The sequence below is a fragment of the Anser anser genome, assembly GCF_964211835.1.
Source record: "Anser anser genome assembly, chromosome: 2".
NCBI lineage: Eukaryota > Metazoa > Chordata > Aves > Anseriformes > Anatidae > Anser > Anser anser.
Window position 1 is genome coordinate 117473193 of NC_139721.1, and position 21495 is coordinate 117494687.

General features: G+C 40.3%; 2 protein-coding genes across 4 annotated transcripts in view; both read left to right on the forward strand.

Annotated features, from left to right (window-relative positions):
• Positions 1-2929, forward strand: part of CPNE4 (copine 4) — a 293591-nt gene extending 290662 nt beyond the window's left edge. For all 3 annotated transcript variants that reach the window (XM_083825879.1, XM_083825877.1, XM_083825878.1), the window contains exon 16: positions 2342-2929. In XM_083825879.1, coding sequence (XP_083682005.1) covers positions 2342-2473 — 132 coding nt within the window. In that variant the 3' untranslated portion in view covers positions 2474-2929. The remainder of the gene's footprint in view (positions 1-2341) is intronic.
• A 5164-nt stretch (positions 2930-8093) lies between these two features.
• Positions 8094-21495, forward strand: part of MRPL3 (mitochondrial ribosomal protein L3) — a 28462-nt gene continuing 15060 nt past the window's right edge. The window contains exons 1-6 of the mRNA XM_083825880.1: positions 8094-8251; positions 9616-9794; positions 10851-10942; positions 11776-11874; positions 15664-15763; positions 17327-17387. Coding sequence (XP_083682006.1) covers positions 8184-8251; positions 9616-9794; positions 10851-10942; positions 11776-11874; positions 15664-15763; positions 17327-17387 — 599 coding nt within the window. The 5' untranslated portion in view covers positions 8094-8183. The remainder of the gene's footprint in view (positions 8252-9615; positions 9795-10850; positions 10943-11775; positions 11875-15663; positions 15764-17326; positions 17388-21495) is intronic.

Below are 21495 nucleotides of genomic sequence, written 5' to 3' on the forward strand. Positions count from 1 at the left end.
TGTGAAGGAGATTAAAAAAAAACAAAACAGGAGTTCTCAGTGGTAAAGTAGAAATGGGTTATTTGCCTGACTCCAAGGAGTATTTTCTGCTGATTTCACTGAGGAGAGGTTTAGGCAAGAACAGGGCAACTGTGAAAAAACATGCATTTCACTTTGAAGAATTAAAATAAATGGGTTCTGTTGCTGTGTAACACCTGGGAACAGTTGTTGTGCTGTCGCACCAAGTATGGGTTCTGCTTTGCCAGTTTGTTTACGCAGAAATGTTCCAGACTTTTGCCTACTCAAATATTTTGGTATAAATGTCTCACTCTGGAAATACTGGTTCATTTTTTTTTCATTGCTAATCACATATGTGAGTCAAAGTACCAAAATACAAAAGACAAAAATAATTGTATTTCTAATTTTGCTAGCATTGTCTTTGTATTTGTAGTACTGTAACATCTGATAGCAGAATTTATAATACTCCATGGGCTTTCTGCACCTGTGGCTTAGCATGCCTATGAAATGTTTACCATTTACATCCTATGTGAGACTAATTGTAAGACTCTGAAACAATAAGGATCCAACCCCATGAAAGAAAGCAGGGCAATAAGTCATAGAATCATAGAATCATAGAATATCCCGAGTTGGAAGGGACCCACAAGGATCATCAAGTCCAACTCCTGGCACCGCACAGGTCTGCCCAAAAGTTTAGACCATGTGACTAAGTGCACAGTCCAAACACTTCTTAAATTCAGACAGGCTCGGTGCACTGACTACTTCACTGGAGAGCCTGTTCCAGTGTGCAACCACCCTTTCGGTGAAGAACCTCTTCCTGATGTCCAGCCTAAACTTTCCCTGCCTCAGCTTCACACCGTTCCCACAGGTCCTGTCACTGGTGATAACGGAGAATAGGTCATCTGCCTCTCCACTCCCCCTCGCGAGGAAGTTGTAGACTGCGATGAGGTCCCCCCTCAGCCTCCTCTTCTCCAGGCTGAACAGGCCCAGTGACCTCAGCCGCTCCTCATATGTCTTCCCCTCTAGGCCCTTCACCATCTTCATCGCCCTCCTCTGGACACTCTCCAACAGTTTAATGTCCTTTTTGTACTGTGGTGCCCAGAACTGCACACAGTACTCGAGGTGAGGCCGCACCAAGTCAGTCAATACAACTTTGCGACATGCTAGTTTTGAATCCTGGCTGAAAATATTACATACAGAAAGAAGGAAAGTGTTCATTAGTGTGGGAAAAAGGACTTGGTGATCCAGCCACAGGTCAAGGAGTTCCCGTGCATCAGTTGAGCTGCACTTTGTGATCCATGTGTGTTGTACCTGGAGATAAACACGGCAGTTTAAGCATGTGCATTTTTCCTGTGTTTTTGTGGTGGGCTCAGGGGGAGCACAGTCAGGTAGGCTGGCTCAGGGGACCTGGAATCATCTCTAACCCAAATTTCTAGAAACAAGCAAATCCAAAACACAGGGCAGAAGGGTGGTTTTTTGGGACTCCATGGAAGAACAGGGCTCCGGTTCTATCACTGATGGGTACAGGGTCTGAAGAAAATCCCTGCGGCATGTGCAGGTTAATGGTTGCCCATAAAACATCCACAGGCCCCACTGAAGCATTGTCAGGGTGTGTGTGAGGCAGCAACTGTCATTGTCAACAGAGGGCACAGTTTCTCATGTGGCCAAGGGGTAACGCTCCTCCCCACCTGGAGCAAAAGCCACTGGCCATCTCTGCATCTCAGGGCCATCGGTTCTTAAAGGAGCTGCCTCTGGTTGACACCCACCATTTATACATTGCATGAAGAGCTTTAAAACCTCCACAAAGCCTAGGCATGAAACCTTTCCTTGACAGTGATTTAATTTCAATGCAAACAAAATATTTTTATTTACATTAAAAACTTCCCCAGGCATTAAAACACCATGCCCGAACTTGGAGAGCAGAGTGGTGACGAAGGCCTCCCTTTTACCTATGTTCAACATGAAGTTGTGCAGGGTCCCTCACTGAGTACTGATCAAGGAAGTCTTTGCAGACTATCACATCATGATATGGGGCTCTCTCAGAGTGCAGAGAAGTTTGGGACAACAGTTGCCCTAGCCGTGAACTTAGAAGAGTCCAAATTGTATCTGAAATACATGCAGAGCACTTTTGGCTTTAATGTACTTTGGGCAGCTACAGGTACATGCCCCGATCGGCCTACAAAATGAGTTTCCAGCAATAGTGCCACTCGCTTTGAGTCTTTTTTGCCTTCCATTTCTGTACCATACTTCTTGCCTTTATCTCATGGCACCGATGCCTCTGAAAGCCCTGGCATTTCTGGCACAGACACAGGTTAACACTTGTGTTTTCTACCATTTCCTGCAGGCATCCCCAGCTGCTCTAGCAAAAAGCGTTTTGGCTGAAGTTCCAAACCAAGTCGTGGACTATTACAATGGCAAGGGGATAAAACCAAAATGTGTGTCAGAGTACGAGTCTTCCAGGACACTAGCTCCATGAACCTGCCTGCACTCTTTTACAAAATTAAAAAAAGAGAAATGCTACTGTCTACAACTACTGTACTTAAAAATGAAACAAAAAATAGCACGTTTTGGTGATTTTTAACTAAAATAACCCTTTTTTTTGCATGTGTAGCCCAAAGGCTTTAATCTGTTAAGCGGTTGTATTGTCGAAAACTTTTTATGAGGAAAAAACCATCCAGAAAAAAAGTGAACTCTTTACATTACAGCATGTCGCCTTGAAATAAAAAGTTATCTGTATCTGTTTTTTATACAGGTTTGTTGAAATTTTGCTAAATTTCTTATCTTTACACTGTAAAGCATTTTGAAATATTTATTGAGAGTCGATAGCCAAAATGTCTTTGGTTTAATCTGCTATGAACTGAGAGATTTTTCGAAATGGCAGATGCATGAACTGTATTTTGCATGTTTAAAATAAAAACAACACAGTTTTGCAGTTGTTGTCTTTATTTCTCTCTCTGCCACAAAGCTGCCTGCTTTCAACTTCCGTATTCCAAGAAAGAAGTAATAAATTATTTCAGGAGATAGCTGGCTCCAAGCATGGGCATTTCTGACATTAGTGGTTTGCAACATGGGTGTCCAAACATGCCCACTCACTATGTGGCCTGAGCAGCAATTTTTCAAAAGCCTGACACATCCAGCTGTTACAAAGCGTTCAGATCTGGCTTGGAGGGCATGATCCACCAGGACTGCATGTCTTAAAATATAACTACTTAATCCAAACGATCTGGCTGGCTTTCTAATGGGGCTACCCACGTTTAGAATCTATTATGCCTGGGAATTCTTTTTTTTGTTTCATTTGTGTGTTGTTTTTTTTAATCTCACACCCAATATCCAACTCTGCGTGACACATTTTCCAGCAGAAATTTTGCATGGCCTGATTTCATGACAACTAATAATTTGAAACTTCTCACACATGCATCACTTGTGTGTGATAGAAAACTTGATTTTGTACCAAAAGAATAGTCAAGCCACTTTTTTAAAGAGGACAAACAAAAACATATTAGCAGTGGGTTGGTTTTTCCATTGAAATATGCATATATATAAATAAACAAGTTAGATCAGCGTTATTCTTAGTGTTTGAATTTAGGCTTCCTCATTTGCTAAAAGACAACAGTGAAAGATGTTACTTGTTAGAAGTTAAAGAAAACATTTGACCAAAAATAATTTGTGTGGGATTGTCCAAAAGGCATGGCTTTGGATGAGTTGTGTTCCCATTGAAGCGAATACATTCTTGTTGCAAGTTCCAGAAGAAGGCATTTTGGGCCAGCATTTAATATTTTGGAAAATCTCGCCTGTGGGCAGGCTTTTTTTGTTTTAGATAGATGTATTTTTCAATGACTTTGCAGATAATATAAAACTCTAATTCCCGTGCTCTCATTTAGAAGCAACTTCCACGGGATCAACTTTGATGGATGATTTTGTACCATAAAGTAAAGGCCATGGGACAGCCAAGATGCATGGGGCTGTCTTCGCTGCACATTCAGTTCCTCTCCACCTATATCCTGCAGTGCACTCTTTCACACTTGCTAGTAAAGATTTCTTCAGGTGATTGGATATTGAACAGCAGCCAGTATTACTTGGTCATAGGTATAAATTGTGTGAGGACGTCCCAACTGATAGATCTCAAATCCACATTTTCATTTAATGGCTGACTGTTCATTTGAGCAGGAGGATGCACATTTCCCCTCTGTGGATGTATTTCAGCTTTCAGCTGGAGGATGCTTTGATTTCCCCTTATATCTCATATATTCCTCTGCCAACGTATCTTTATTCTTATCTAAAACATCTCTAGTTTCTTGTTCCCATTTCCCCCCTTTTTTCTTTCCTATTCTCAGAAGGAACATTTTTCTATTGTTAAAGCACATGACTGAAAAATCAAGCGCTCCATGTTCTTTGCTCTTCGTATCTTATTTTGTAATCTTGGGCAAGTTGTTTAACTTTCCTGCACCTCAGGTTCCTCATCTATAAGATGAAGATCACTGCCACGTATTCATGAATATCTCTTAATGGTACTGGGGGAGTTTCGTATTTGAAACGTGATTTGAGTTCCTCAGAGGCAGGATGGTGCTCTTCCAACATAAAGAATATTACTTTACCCTCGCATGCGTTTAGGGATCTAAAGGGCAGCTTAGGAGGGGCCAGCTTTTATTGTTTGCTAGACTGAAGGAAAATAAAAGAAAAATTTCAGCAAGAAAATTAGGAAACTGAGAAATTGTTCTTCTGGTACATACAAGCCTTGGCTAAATTATTTGTGAAGTGTTCATGGTTACATGGAATTGGGCAGTTGCAGCTTGTCCTCAGCAGAGGTGTTGCAAGGAGCTTTTATTATGCAGCACTACACAAAATGCAGTGATTAACGGGTGGTTTCAATGGTTATTGTGTGCTGAGCTAGATAATTCACCAGTCATTTTCACGTATGTAGATGGTCTGTGTGTCTCAAGAGAATCACAGTTGCCGCAGATCTTTCTGTTTACTTCACACAATTCGTATTATAAATGCTGTCTGCTTAAAACCAAATCATCATCAGTGGTGATATAGATCAGCAATCCTGCACCAGCCCGCAAAGTAATTGAAAGGACACTTCTATGATATTGAAAACTCAATTGGAAATCTTCCTCAATCTATGTAGATTCCAGCATGCCAAACAAACACATAATAGTGTGGTGAGATGATGTAGGAAAATGCACAGAAGACAAAACTAGTCATATGGTAAAGGATTTCTAATGAGGCTCTGAATGTTATTTTCATTGCTCCAGGTTACTCAGTGCAATAAGATAGTATGGGCTTTGTGCATAGTAATGTCTTTAAATATATGAATATATCACTGAAATGCCTTTTTTCCTGTTTTTTTCTACTTAGGGCTTAGAAAGGCCATTCTCCCTTTAGGCTGAACTGTGGTCATTTCTCTTGTAGATATTTTATGCAAATTTAAACTTCTACTGACTTTTGATGGATCATTTCAAATTCTGAAAACTCCTTTATAATAAATTATACATTGTCCTTTTGAGGTAATTGATGATATATCTTCTCTGCCTACTGCAATCCTGCCTTCCTTTTTATTGTTACTCAAATCCAATCCAATATCCAAAAGTCTCAGAATACTCAAAGATATTCATCATCCCTATTAGCTCAAAATATATTAACATCCATAACTCTTGAGCTAGATACTGAGCTGAGTTATATTTTCAGTTATGTAGGGTAAACTAGGTCTATTAATAAAAAGAAAAAAAAAAGTGCTAATACACTGCTAATTTCTTATTACGGTAAGGTAAAACCTATCCATGTAAAATTCTTACTGTGAGCAGCAATATCGTATTCTATAGCATTTGATGAAAGAGTCTACAGGTATGAAAAGAAAATTAAATATTAATAATTGTACACCTTTAAAACATGTCTTTTATTTTAGTCTGCAAATATCAAAGTTACACAACTGATGACAGCCAAAAGGTTTACAGTTTCACCTGTCTGAAGGCCATCCAAAAGTGGGCTAAGCCAAGGCTTGCTCCAGGTTGCAGAGGTGAGACTGCAACAAATGCATGGATGGAAGGCCCTGGCTCTGAGCAGATGTGCTTGACAGAGCCCTGCAGGTCTGCAGCACCCAACTACATCCCTTGGGTTTACCTACCCATGGGGTATTGTGATGGAAGGGCATCTGGTTTATCGAGCCTCATTATTGTACTGCATTAAAATGGTTGCTGATGAGTTAGAGCTGCCTCCTTCAGCACGGCTCTCCAGCTGCACAAACAGAACACGGCTTACCCCCAGGAAGCACCCGACTGCTTATTCAGTGAACTTTCTCCCCTGGGATTGTGGGTCTTGCAGTCACACCTGGTATGCAGATGTAAACGTATCTCTATCCTTTCCAGAGTGAAAGAGGCACTATAGACACACTCCCTTTACTGCTAAGTGGCATGGACATTTCAGTCATGTAACATCAGTACAGAAAACCATCAGTAACATCAGTACATTGTTTTTTTGGAATAGAAGGGATGAGCTGGAGGACTCCTAGGGTAAGATTACACTTATTAGGTTGTTTATTCCCCTTTATATACAGGAAGTGCCATTTGCCACAGGGAAAATACAGTTTATCACACCATCCAACCTCCTTGGCTGATAGGTCTTACTTGTACCTGCAGCCCTGGGCTGAGAAGGGGGAGTCGCATGTCAGTGGAGGATATTCCTGGAGTCAGAGAGCTCTACGAGTGGTACTGGTCAGGCCGGCAGCACATTTGGTCGTAACATCCACTGCAAACCTTTAGCTGGCTGCACTCAGCCCCACTTTCCTGTTTTCCCCATTTCATTGCACAGTTAGGGAGCTCCCCAACACAGACCAGGTGAAACCTAGGTGCCTTCTCTCTTGTGAAGGTTGCTGGTTCAAAAGTAGTGCTTCCATTTCCTCAGTCCTGCAGTTCTGAGGACTGCTCAAGGCAGCAGACTAGCAGGGAAGGTTATTTTCTAATGGGCGCTGTTTCTTTCTCATCCTTCTTCAAAAACGTGTTAGTAAATCCTGCTTCTGTGCAGAAAGAATTTTACACTGTGCTCAGGAGGCACTTGAACTCTCGTCCCACTGATTACTGTGCAGGCAGTTTGCCACCTGATTGCCCTTCCCACACACAAATTGACAAGAGTTGAATGCTTGTTTATCATCATGAAAAAATGAAAAAAAAAGGGAAAAAAAGGAAAAGTTTTGATGTTGCATCATGCCCAAAAGAAGGTGAAAAGAAGTACAGCATTAAACTTTTTCTCTCCAGAAATGTATTACTTGTGAATTGCTGGCACACAAAATCCTCAGTCACTTCAGCTGTGCAACATGCTAGATAAGAAAAGCACCAAACCGTGGCAGCAGGGCTAGCGAGCATCGAGGGAGCCCTCTTCTCTGTCTGGAAACATCCATCACGACTCGGCAGTCACTTAATCTTGCTGTGTGCCTTGGTTCTCCATCTTTAAAATGGGGATAAACAGTATTTTGCTACTCCCTGGGGACTTTGGTAGAGTAGGCACCACTGTGGGGTTGTCACAGTGTTTAGAAATTGGGAAGTATCACTTTTCACATTTTGAGACCCCTTGCTCCTGCTGGCATAGAAGTCTTTGTTGGAGCAGCAGCATGTGGGCCCAACCAGGAGCCACAAATTTAGCAGTACCCCTGTGGGGTTGCTGTTTTCCATGCTGGGGAGGGAAGGGAAAGACACAGCAGTCCCTGTGTCAGTGGAGATGAGCAGCCAGCTTCGGGGAGGGGGACACCAGCGGGATGGCATGCTTGGGGGATTCGCTTCTGCTCACACCGCCAGCTCACTGCTCAGAGGGCAAGAAGTAAACACAAGGGCAGGGCCTGCGTGTGAATGCTGTGGGTGGTTGTCTGCGTCAGTTTTGGGGGTGAACGCCGAAATTCTGCCCAGTTGCCCTGTCTGTGCTGCATACAGCCCCTCCTGCCCACACACAGAGACACAGACACCACAGCGGCGAAGCAAAACGGGGACGCAGGGTTAAAAAAAAGAAGCCAGGCGGGACAGCAGCTGGCCACGACGGTTCGTGCCCCTTCCCCTCGGCTCCCTGCCTCACACGGGCAGCCCAGCGCTGACAGGAGCCGCCCGCCCGCCGCAGCCGCCCCGCCCCGCCGAGCACCTCCCGCCCGCCATCTCCCTTCCGCGGCGGCCCGGAAGGGTTTGGGCGCCGGGCCGGGCGGCGGCATGGCGGGCTGGGCGCTGCTGGCCCGCCTCGGGGCACGGCTGAGGGCGGCGGGGGCGGCCGGCCACAGGTAGCGGGGACAGGCGCGGGGCGGCGGGGAGGGCCGGGGCCGAGCCCACGTTTCGGCCGCTGGAGGCACCGACCCCGGAGCCGGGGGCTGGCGGGGCCCCGCTCCGTGCGGTTCGGGCAGGGGAGGGTGGCTGCGGCCCGAGTGCCCTGGGGCTCGCCCGGCTGCGTTTGGGGTCGCCTCTGCTGGCCGCAGCTCGTCGCCTGCGTGCTCTTGTCCTGGCATGGCCGCGAAGAGAGAACAGCGTTTAAAGAAGCTGAAGGGCCCGCCCTCAGCTTTAACGTCGTTCTGGGGAATATGAGGGCACGGAGATTAAATTATTATTATTTTTGCAACTGTGAGGTGGCTTAGGATTTTGGGGTGCCTTTTTTCTGCAACACTGCTGTTTAAGCCTTAAGGGTATGGTTAAATGCTCCGTTTCTGTTGTACTTGCAGAGAATTAGGAGGCTTTGTCCAGTTACGGCAGTGCTGCAGGTGCTCAGCCGTGAGCATTGCACGGGCAAGTTGTCCAGAGTCCCTGTGTCCTGCCTCCTGCTCACAGCAGCGTGGTCAGTGCTGAGGCCAGACCAGGCTGCTCAGCACAGCGGCGGCACAGCCCCTCTGGCACCCTGTCCCAATGTTAGACTGTCCTCAGGCTGAACGCTTCTTCCTTGCATCAAATCAAAACCTCTATATTTGGTTTATACTTAATCTTCCGTTCTCCTGCCTGCACCTCAGTAAACGTGGCCTGGCTCTGTCTTGTCAGTGATCTCCTTGTAGGTATTGGAAAGGTTAGGTCTGCCTTAAGCCCCCTCTTCTCCAGACTAAACAAGCCTGGTTATTGCAGCCTGTCCTCTTAGGGCAAGCACCCTAGCGCTGCAGGAGCCATGCTCCAGCCCCTGACCATCTTTATGCAGCACTGCCGCACCTGCTCAGTTAGAAACATCCCTGCTGTTCTTGAAACCCAAAACTGGATTTAGTATTGGAGATGTGGTTTGCTCAGAGAGCTAAAGAGAGGGTGATAATCGCTTTCCTTGATTTCCTGACCAGTCCAGACACACTGGCAGCTTTGCCCTTGAGCATTGTCAGCTGTGCTCTCCTGTTCAGTTTTATTCACAATCACCTACTCCTAAGATCATTGATAAAGATATTAAACAGGATAAGTCCTCACACAAATTCTTACAAAACTCTGCTTGTAGCTGGCCTTCTGGTAGAGCGCAGATGGTTGACGGTGGTTGAATAGCTTACTACCGTAATTTCAGGTTTTTTTGGCAGTACACTGTATTATGTAATGATATAATCTTGTAGTACGTGCATTACAAACATACATGTTATGAGTCATTATTTGAACTGATCAGACACTTAAACTTTTTCCCCTCACTGGAAAGGGGGCAGCTGGGCCTTGTAGCCAGGCATGGTAACGATGCAACATGGTGGCACGAGCATCTTTCTGAAGAGAATGTTCAGTTCCTCAAGAAGACAACTGCAGAGGAATACAAAACACAGACAGCCAGCAAGCTCTGCCCTCTAAAGGATGAGCCGTGGCCACTGAATGAGTGGAAACCAGGTAAGAAAGTCTCTCATCTGGAATAACAAAATTACGATGAAATTATTGTTGTCGCACTGTTGCATTCAGTAACACTGGGGTTCTGTCTTATATTTCACTCTTTGCTGTTACCTCAATCACCTTGCCCTCTGCAAGGAACAATATGTTCCTTGTTACAATTTCTGTTGTCATTCCTGAGGATGTTCTCTAGGATTTGCAGACTGTATCACATAGTTGTTTAACGTCAGGTGATGTGCCCCTTTTAAAGAGTCAAAAAATTCATGTGTTCTAGTCCATAAGGCTTTGGAGTCAGTGAATAGAAGTGGGATGTATTCTACGACAGGTTTTTCTTCAGCCCAGCAATATTTACAAGAACACTTTCAAGTTCATACATTTTACATTTCTAGGAGGTCTTTTTTGATTCTTTTTTTTTTTTATTTTGTTGGCATTGAGTGGCACTGAAACTGACCAGGTGCTGATTTGGACTGAAAGCTGAGTTTCCACAAGATTAAGAACTTGTTTTAAATGCTATTTTAGAGAACTGATATATTACACTTACTTACTAGGAAGCATGTTGGATTTTTCAGGCTTTAAAATATTTATTCTTTATTTTAAGTGTCCTATTTTTCAAGCTCTGGGCCGTCAGAGGCCAGACTTGACAGGGTGCTTTTTCTGTATGGTTACAGTGTCAAAAATATGCAAAGGTTGGGGTAGGAGAAACCTACAAAAGGAAACATTTTAATAGTTGTTTCGGTTCTAGGATTCTGCATGGGTGTCATGATTTCACAAAAGAATGAGTCTGAAGCACTGATTGCTTTAGTCTTAATGATGAACTGGTTTGCATGCTCTATCAAACAGAACTGGAACAAACAGAACTTTACTGTTAATAGGATTAAAAACAATGAACAGGTTATTACCAGCCCGCCCGCAGCGAGTCAGTGATGTTTTCTCTCCATCCTCAGCTCTTTAGGAAAGGTCTGAGCTGATGAGACTTCGCAGGCAGTTCTGTAGGTTATGACTTGGGTTCTTTCAAATATTAAGTGTGGAATTGCATCTGTCTTTTTGTCTGATCTACAGATTCCGTCAGAGTTGGTGTTGTTGCAGTAAAACTGGGAATGATGCCAATATGGACCAAGTCAGGAAAGAAGCATGCTGTCACGCTACTTAAGGTGAAATAAATCATGTAGAATTTCATCCCCTTTGCTGTATTCAGATCATTAACCAGAAGTTTCAGGCAGAAGTGAAATTTATCATTTTACGTAGCTGGAAATTATTTTAAAAACAATCTTTCAGCCCTGCATAGCACACTGTGCCTATTCTGTTTATTTGCTAAACTTTCTAGAAGTGGTCTGTCTTCTGCCTCGAGTATTCAAGTGCTGCAAAACTGTACGTGGTATACCTTGCTCAGGGAAGATGGGAGGACAACATAAAGTTGGGTTTTGCTCCCTAGCTTTTCTTTTTTTTTGTCATGTGCAGGCACTTTGGGATTAGTTTCACTCTGATTGCTGAGCCTTTGTACGCCTGTAGCTATTTCTTTGTAGTCTCTGGCAGATGTTCACTGTGATGAAGCTGTTTTTCTCACCTGTTGCTGCCATGTGACAAGCAGGGGCTGTGAGGACACCAGGTTTACAGGGTGAGGGAGTTGGAGTCCAAAATGTATTCTCTTATTGTATGCTTTGCAGCTACACGCTGCAGGGATTTTGCACATCTTGCATGTAAAAGATGGCTCTAGGAGTTTATTCAATTTCTAGCGTATTCTTGAAAATACAGTTTGCGTTTTAGGAATGGTCTTTTCCTAAGATAAGCCTTTAATTGATTGGGAAAAGAGTGTCTGTGGTAAAAGGGTAACACACTGCCCTATCTATGCCAAATCTTGTGTTACGTGAATGCAAATGAAACAGAGACTGGCTTTGTTTGACTTGTCTTGACAGCACCTTACTAGGTACTCAAACCGTGCACATCTGCTTACACTTAAGTAATCACTGTTTCCCTTTTTCTTAAGGTGCAAGACTGTCACGTTTTAAGGTACATTTCAAAGGAAGAATCAGAAGGAAAAACAGCTAAGCTGCTTGTTGGAGGAAAAAATGTATCTCCTTTTTTTGTAAGTGAATTGCTTTGCGTGTTTTTGTTAGAATTGTTGTTTCTCTTGTGGTTACAGCACAACAGCAGCATGAACAGAATGTTTTGGAACAGATCTTTTGTCACATCCATCCTTCCTTGTTTCCCTACAGCTAGTCTTGATTATTGGTTAAGAGAATAACAAGAACAACTTTTTGAAGTTCTTGTCCCCTGGTTCCCCAGGAGAGCTGTGGGTTTAGGAAGTTGCTGTGATGAGCAGTGTCCTGTGCTGGTAAGAGTCCGAAAGGCTTTTAGCTGTGTTCCTACATCTGTGGAGGGGCAATAGAAGACGCACACCTTAATGACCTGCAGTGAACTCATTCACCTTCATCACCTCTTTAGATGACAGTGTCCTATAGCTCACTCTTCCATACTGTTTTATTAGATGTGGTTGTAATTCTTCCACAAGTCTGTTGAGATTAATAATTTGCATATAGTTTTACTGATGAAAGAGCTCAAGACCAGTTTTCAGGAAGATAGCTTCATGATTGTAGCTCATCAACAGTGATGTCAAAACCACTCAGTTGTTTAGACATCCCAAACGCCTGATGTGGAATTCCCAGCCACCTTCAATGGCTGTGGCTGTCTAGCAGAGCTGTCACTCCTGACAAAGAAAATTGAATTATAGATCAAAGCAGGAGCAAAGCTTTCCCTCAAAGGATTGCCGTTTTTGTGATCCATTATTTCTATAAAGTATCACTTTTCATTTCTTGCAATATCCTGAGACTGATTTGTTTGATTTAAGCACGAAAAAATAGGGCTTGTGGTTATTAACCAGATTATCTCAGTTTGTGATTTTGGTCTTTCAAGGACATGTATTCCCTTTCTTTCAAACAGAAGGTTTTCCCAGAGCCTCTAAATAAGTCTGTGTACTTGTTTGTGCTTTAGGGGAGGTGAGGGAGTTAGAGCTTTTTCATTTGGTAAATGTTGGCTTTTACGGGGTATTCTAGTGATATCTTTTTTGAACAGGCTCATGCTTTAAGGTGTCTTCCGTTAATTCAGTGGATTTATGCCATATTTTACCATCATTGCTTCTGGTTTTTGTGTCATTTTGGCCCATTTCTACTTTCCAGGTGTGATGCCTTTCCTGGAGAAATTACATTAGGGCTTTATCTTTCCTGTAACCTTAGTTTAAGATGTGCAACAACCATAACAATCTAATAATTTTCAAGTTTTATTTTGCACATTAGACCTCATACAATTAATCTTTTTGTGAAAGTGATATCAGTAGTGATTCTTTGATCGTCAGAGTCAAAATGTGCAGTGAACAAGGAGGAATAGAAACTATATATAGCTGAGCTAACGATGCGAGGGATTTTTTTAGTAATTTGTGCTATGTCAGTGATTTTCTTGCATATAATTTTTTCCAAGTTACCACCTGTTAATTTGGTTAAAGATAGGCTTATTTTAATAAAGAATTTGACTAAATACCATTGGGCAAATCTGTGGTGAGGACCTAGCCTAGAACAGAGCTCTGTGTTGTCATCATGTCAGTATAAGCTACATAGTTTCCAAGAAAGAATTTTGCATGCAGTTTCTGAACAATTTTACTTGCCAAGATACCAGCAAGTGATGTATTTTTCTGGCGTAGCTCAGGTTTGAATCCATGCTTTCCTATGTTATCAGTCTTTTTATGTGTTTCATTTCTCTCTGAAGTGTCCAAATACGAGAATTAAAAGAGAGCTGAAAGATGCTGTATTGTATTAGCGTAAGCAGTTTATCTTCTGTTAGTTCCTCGTAGGAACACCTGTCTTCCTCAGACTCCTCACAGCAACTGATTTTTTTAATGAATTCAGTCTAGTGATTCCCTCAGTAATTTTACTAATAAAGAGTAACTCTTGTATTTGAGTGTCAAACTGCTTTTTTTTAAAAAAGAGGTATTTGTGTCTTATATCCGCAATATTTTTTTTTCTTTTTAGCTTGATGTCAGCCCATTACAAATTGACAGAGGTTTTTAATGATTTTTAATGCAACATTATTCTCCAAAGTACTATTCTGTCAGTGTTGTAACAGCTTTTGCAAAAATATTTTCTTTCCTTAAGAAAGAAGAGCATATTGATCATTTTCCTATAATGGAAGATATTGTTGGTATTTTTTTTAAAACAAGAACATTTGAGAATTGGTTCAATATTATTATTATTTTTTTTTTTTAAGTATTTCCTTTTAGGAAGGTTTTAGTAAAGACTGCAGTGTTTTGTTAGTAGAAATGCATCCCTGTGACTTTACTGCTTGAGGAAACCTTGTTGCTGAAGTAGGATGGAGAAAGGCTATCGTAGGGTGTTTTTGACGAATAAGTGATTTTCACCCTTTGATTTTCATCTACTTTTCTTCAACTGTAGTAGCTCTTTCCAGGCACTCCTGCAGAGCCCAGAGCTCCACTCGATGTTGTCCAAGGAGGGAGTTTTACATAGCAGTGAAATAAAGGATGGACGTGGAGGCATTTATAGAGAGGGAATCTGCTTTATTATTCATCCTCACGTATGGTACTACAGTTTAATGCAGTTGTCTCACTGATGCCTCAAATTTTTCTGATCTTTTGGGAGATTTTGTATTTAATTGAATAACTTTTATTTTAAAAAAATGCTATTTGAAGTGTTTTTTACTGTGAAATCAAGTTAACAAATCACTTAATAATAATAAAAAAATAACCTTCAAAGACTTTGTATCCACGTTTCCTCCTCAAGTAAGGACAGATCTGTAAAGATAATAGTTGTGTGTCTAAGTCAGAGGTGCTTCATCATCTTGCTTCCTCATTCTTCACAAAGCTTCCCCTTCTCATAACGCTTTTTTTCTACATATATATTTTAAAAACGAAGAACAACGTGTATTTTCAAAATAAATTAAATGTTTTAAAGGTTTCCAGGTTATTTTGTCTGAAAATGCAAAGGGTTTTTTTTTGTTGTTGTTTGAGAGAATTGCACAGAACTGTTGAGAAGTGAACCTTGGAGATGTGACTACCCGAGTGTGACAGTATTGTCAGATGCTGAAATTGCTTTCTAGAATTCGTTTGAAGAAAAATCAGCTGCATCACTTTTTCCTGCAGCCTCAGTTTTCCTGCACTACTGTTTCCATTGGCTGGATTTTCTTAGTGGTCAGCTGTGCTGTGAATTGTCTCATTTAAAACAGCTGAGAACAGTTTTTTAAGTGTTTTTAACTTTATGTGAGGGTTGTGAGTTTCCTAAACAAGGGCTCTTCTTTTTCAACAATGCTTTGGCACTGAGTGTGCTTGCAGTATCTTAAAAATACATGAATTGTAAACTTGTTCTTTATCCTTTTTCCCTTTTAGTCCATTGAAGCTAGATTCTCTTCTGTAGAAGTTTCTGCAAGACTGGGCTTTATTTGTCTGGTTTTGTTAAATGGAATAAATGTTATTTGTGGTGCTGTGGAACTAAGTCATTAGCAGCTTTGAAAAGGGGAAAATGCTTTTAAATGATTATGAAACTCTTTTCAAGAGTTAAACTAGTGAAAAACACGCATATATTTTATGTACATTCTAAATGATTGCTTGCTTTCTTGTGATCTTGGAAATCTTCATATCTCATGTCTATATGATGTAAGCAGGGTAATTACTTGACAGAAAACAAAATGCAGACCTGGGATTTTTGAATTAATTTTATATAGAGTTAAAATGCTACTCTCGAGATAAAAATGTAGTATGCTATGTCTATCTGAGTGATGTTGGCAGTCTGTAAAACCACTTTCTGTGCTATGCTGATCACAGAGTATTTTAAAATAACTTTTTTTTGTGCCTTTTTTTTTTTTTTTTTTACAGAAATCAGAGGCTGCAATGGAAATTTTTAAAGAAGCTGGAGTACCACGGAAGCAGAAAGTTACAGCGTTTAATGTAACAGATGATGCCATAATTAAACCAGGTAGTTTTTTGATTTACTGAATGTTACATGCATAATTAATGCCTGCCACTTTTTCTAGATCTAAACCCAGTTAAGTTGATTTCATTCCTGTTTTGTATGGAAATTGCTGATTTCTTATTTCTTTGTCATTGAACAAAAATAAGCTTTTTTTTTCTTGGGAAAAAAACTAGAAAATGAACTTCATTTTCTAGGCGATATAAAGTAGAATTTCTCCTTTTTCCTAAATAGTATGTTTCCATTACTTAGAGAATAAAACTAACCCAAACTAGCAAATATGGGTGTTGAGTGAAGAAATAAATATTTGTAACTTTAACATGGTTCTTGGGAATAAAGCTGAATGCATTCCACAAGTTCTCTGGTTATCCTTATGAGAGGAGCACCAAGGTGTTTGCGCTGTGTTTCTCAGGAGCCTAAGACAGCAGTTTGAGATTTGCTGCTTCTTCCTGCATTCAGAATTGTGGCTGACTGTTGCCATATATGATGCTTTTTCTGGCAGTTTGCAAAGTAAAACACAGTAAAATGCGTAACAAATGTCCTTGCTGAAAATCAGTATCAGAAGTTAAGAGACTTAATTAAAAAGTTCTTTGATTTTAGGTGTTAGTAGCTTTTGTATATAGGCTGCTTTTATTTTGTACTTTTTGACAGTTAACTGTCAATATTTTGACATGAGTTATATATGGTAGGAGATTCTAATGTCTTGCATCTTCATTTGATATTAGAGAAGGCTCTTGCAAGAGGTTTTTAAGACAGTGTGGTAACTGATAAAAATGAAGTCTGATGTGTAGAAGTATGGGCTAATTAATTGAAGCAAAAGCTTGAGATATAGCAGAATTGCAAATTTTCAACAAATTGGTATTTATTGAAAACAATAAAAGAGCATATATTTTGTCCATAGCATGCTTAATGTACCTCATATTATATCAGTTGCTTGCTGCTAACAGGCATGCTACCCCAGGTTTGTATGGATCATACAAACAACATTAAATAATATGAGGAATTTATGCTTGAGATGTGACTCAGATGATTGATGTCACTGACGTATGGTAGCATTAATTCTACTAAAAGGTAGTGTGTAGATAATTCCCTGTGGTTGTATTTCTATCTTCTGTCTTCAGTTTGGAAACACTCTGTCTTGAAAAAGAGGAAGCATTGTAAAACTTTTTTTTCATTTAAAAAAAATCCACTTTGTGGGGTGCTAGTAGATACAGGGGGAACACGTTCTGTTTTCTTGCCAAGTTTGTTTATTGTGAGTGCCTTAACTAATTAAGTATTTTGGGTTTTGTTTATTTCGGTGTCTGGAACGTTTCTAAGTACAGCCCAAACTCTTCTTTCCTACGTAATTCAAATTGGGCTAGTAACTGAGAAATGTGACTAATTAGCAATTTCAGAGTGTCTAGTTTAGTCATTGAGGTCTATTAAAAAAAAGAACAAATAACGTGTATATAAAAAACAAAAGTTTGCTCCCTTTCTTGTGACTGCAGTCTGCTCTGGATGGTAATGACTGGAGAGTGATTTGAGGATTTTGGCACTTGGTTAAACGTGATCTGTCCTCTTCTTTTGAAGGTACTCCTTTGTATGCTGCTCACTTCCGCCCAGGGCAGTTCGTGGATGTTACTGCAAAAACGTAGGTTCCCAGCATTTTAATGCATATGGCTCATCTTTCACAGAGGCTGGTTGATTTATTTTTTTTTCCTCTCTGCTTTGGCTTGAGAAGAGCTTTATGGCTATCAAAAGCTGAAATACAACTGCGAGGGGGGAGTGGCAGAATCTAGAAATCTGTTCACCCATTGGGTCAAAAATATCAGATTATCTTTCTTTGAGGCTCTTCAATTTCAACACTGTTGGTAAACAAACTCTTTTAGGGCTGTGGTTGTCTGCCGCATGCACATGATTATATCATTGGAGCACTTGATATACAGCTTGAGAAAGAGGTGCTCAAGCTTAGCACAGGTCAGGAAGTCTACAGTCTGCCTGTGGTATGTGGAAGCAAGGAATAAATGCAGAAGGGCCTCAGCTCTCAGAAAAGCTGTTTAATTTTGATTTGGGGAAGAGATGAATCACGATGACAGCAGAGCAAAAAAAAATAGAGAATACATTTAGCAGGACAACAGAACTGTCAAATTCATGTATTGTTTTCTCTCATATTCCAGCTCATCTCATTTGCCAGCAACTGCTGATATCTTTCACTTTAACGTGGGAGGAATGATTTCCTCTCGGACTACTGCGAATGCCAGATTAGGGCTCGAGTGGTAGAGGGTGTCAAAAGAGTAGCTGGCATCTTGCCACAGAGACTCGTCATGCCTTGTTTGTTACGTGCATGATTTCCACTGCCCAAGAGAATTGAGAATTCCTATCTCCATGTTTTAGTGAAGTGTATTTTGGTTGCCTTGTGCTACCAAGATAGTGTTCTCCATTTGATGTTTAATTTTTTGTGTAATGGAGATAATACCAAAATGGCTTTGTTGAAATACCATCCGATGTAATTGTCTCATGTGTCATACTTACAAATGTCTAATATTATTCATAGAGCTTTGCAAAAAGGGGGAAACATCAGCTCTAATATAGCTCCACCTGAAAACACTTACAAATGCATCTTATTTGGAACAGGAGGTCAAGGACTGGAATTAGTGTTTTTCTATGTTGAATTTGCTTATGTAACACTTCAACCTGGTATATTATTCATTCAACTTCTAAATTGTGTTTAATGAACAGCCTATGAGAGACAGTAGCTTGTCTGTAAAGCTAAGTACTGTATCATCACGAGTACAGGCATTTCATGCAGAGTGAGTGTCACACTTTGTTAATGCAGAAGATCCCTGTTTTTGTAGAAGTATTTCCAAGTGCCAGGAAAGTTTCTTGGCAATTGAAGAGATACTGGTAAGCAGCCATAGGGTATTGATTTGAATTTTGCAATGTGTATTGGAAGTACTAGCAAGCTGAGAACAGACGGGGTTCCTGGCTATGTTTGATGAGTCCATCCCATCTTTTAAGTCAGTATTTTTAATCTGTATGGATGATCCCAGTTTGGAAATTACCTATTTGTTTGTACCGCTGATTTTATTTTAGTAGTATATTGCATGTAATCCTGATGTACAGGTACCTAGTATAAAAGGAGAAGAAAAAATTCTTAAACAAAAGGGTCATGTCAGGATTTTCTTTATCAGATTTTCTTTCCTGTTAATATGATCCCCTAATCATCCCAGTCTTTCTAGATCTAATTTTATTTTTTAAACCTTTTTCTGCGCTTTATTCCCATTCTGGTTTCTGCTTTTTTTTCCTTAACTACCAATTTTTTGGAACACTGCATTTATCATTATATTACCTTAATTCTTGGGCAATAATTAAATTATTTGAGTACACTCCAGTTTTTCTGTGGATCTTTTAATTTATTCAATGCAATTTCGTGCAGTGTTGCTTAGTCCCATACTTGGGTGGGGTTTTGTTTCTAATTATTTTTCAAAGTACCTTATACATCATTCTTTGTTACTGTACATGTAAAAAATAGAACTTTTACAATGTCACAAAAACATCCAAGAAATGCTTTGTTGAAGGGTAAACAGGTTACCTAAGAGTGATTACAGCACTGGGCTATAGCGTTTGGGTTGCACTTGGGAAAGAGATGAGAATATACTTCATGTTAAACTTATGTTCTGAACCACACTGAAAAGGAGCCAGCTTCCACCTGCTGAAGAAAGAGGGAACCTGTGGAGGTTTGGTCTGCAGGCTAATATTAGCCTTTGTGTATTACTTTTTAGAGTTGCATTGAAGCCATAGGGACATTTTGAAAAGCAACATAAGAGTATTACGCTGAGTCATAGCAGGGAGCAACTTCAATTTTCCTGATTTAAATTATTATGGACTTAAAAGCCAATAATTCCTAAAAAGTTCTATTGCTGCTAGTAAAGTTTTTAGAAATATTTTTACATGAACATGTTCTTCAGATTTTTAAGATCAGGAAACTTGTTTTTTTGTCAGAGAAAACAACAAAGTGTGCAATGCTAGAAATCATATAAATAATCAAATCAATACCGTTCTTCATAGTGATGTTTATTGTAATTATTCTTTTTTAAAACTTCAAAAAAAAAAAAGTCATTTCAGTGAGGAGATAGTGGAATATAAAGTGAAATGTAAATTTTTAACCAACTCCTAATCCAGATGAGCAAGATACCTTTTGTATGCTTCCTTCTGCTGAAATGAGAATCAGAAATATGGTCCTTAGAAATGAGTAAGCTTTTCTTAGTTATTGTATTTTAAACAAAATACTAATTCCAGAAAAGACTTGGTTAGTACCTTGATTAGATTTGGTTATTAAAATGTTGAGTGGGGTTTTTTGTTTGTTTTTCGTAGGATTCTCTGCTTTTAAACTTTCATTGGAAATGCATTTGCCTGTCTTTTGAAATATTTTGATTCATTTATTCCTCTGAAAAAAAAAAACACACAGAAAGAAGAAGGGTCGGTTAAAGATGTGTACAGTTTGTTTTTATTTGAAGTTGCTCAATTTGTTCAGCACAGTATGCGTAGCTTTTAAAACACTCACAGTAGACAGTGTGTCTGCAAGCTGCCAATCTTGTTTAGTGCTGATTTTTTTCCTTAATACTCATTTTCAGCAATTTAAAAGTCCAGTCCTTAAATTTCATAGCTATTTTTAATTATAAGACTTGCCCTTCATTTCAGAGGTATGTTTCAAATATGTCTGAAAGTTTAGTGCCCTGTGTGGGACAGGAGTAAACTTCAGAATTAATGTGGCCTAATAGGTGGTTTTAGCCCTAGTACACTTTGAAATGCACAGCACAAACCAGAGTTGCTTCTCTCATGGGCTATGCTTTTGTGGTGTCTTTGAGTTGGCATAGTAGAGGCTGCTGCCCAAAGGGAAGGTGGTGCTGGCGTCCACAGAGTTCCTTCTGCCTCCTGGTGCTGGTGTTGGCCTTGTGAGTTGCATGAAGGAAAAGGTCTGTGTTAATGTATCCCTCTTCTTCGTTGTCTTGTATTTCAGGTGTTGCGTGCCCCAGTTCTTTTCTCCCTCAGTAGGGTGAGCTTCATTACTGGTACAAAGGCAACAAAAATGTGAGGATGGGAGGAGGTGGGACTGTGCTTTGCATGGTAGCCTGAATGCTGGATGGAGTTTGAGTTGTAGTTGACTACAACTCAAAAGAAAGTTGGCTTTCTGCTGCTTCATGGCCTTTTTCATGAGCATTTCAGGAAACCAATGAAACATCAGAAATGTTGCCACTCCCAAAAAAAAAAAAAAAAAGCCAGTGGTAGTTGTCTTTGAAACGTGCAAGTGGTGATTCTGTTGTACTTAGTGGCTTCCTTGAGCTTTAGTGGGCTAACAGACTAATCTGAGCCTGAAAGTACATTCTACAGTTGTCTGAAATTATTTGACTAAATAGTTGGGATATTTTTCCTCTACAGTATCTATCTGATTGTCCTTTAAATGAGCTGAATTTGAAAAGTTAATAGCAAACTGAAGTGTGGTTTAATTACAGTGCTTTATTTCAGTAGTTCTCTAAATGATGGTTGGCTCATTAGCTACTGGCATTTTGCTTCTGTCAGACCTGGAAATTGAGGTTCTGTACAAAATTGTGTGGTTGACTTGAATAGCTGCTTTCCAGCAGGTGAGACTAGAACTACTGTGTCTAATTAAACTCTAATTCCACAGAATGATTATTTTCATTTCATTTAATGTTCATGTTAGTTTTCCATATGCGTGATTGTTGCCTGTAGTTCCTTTA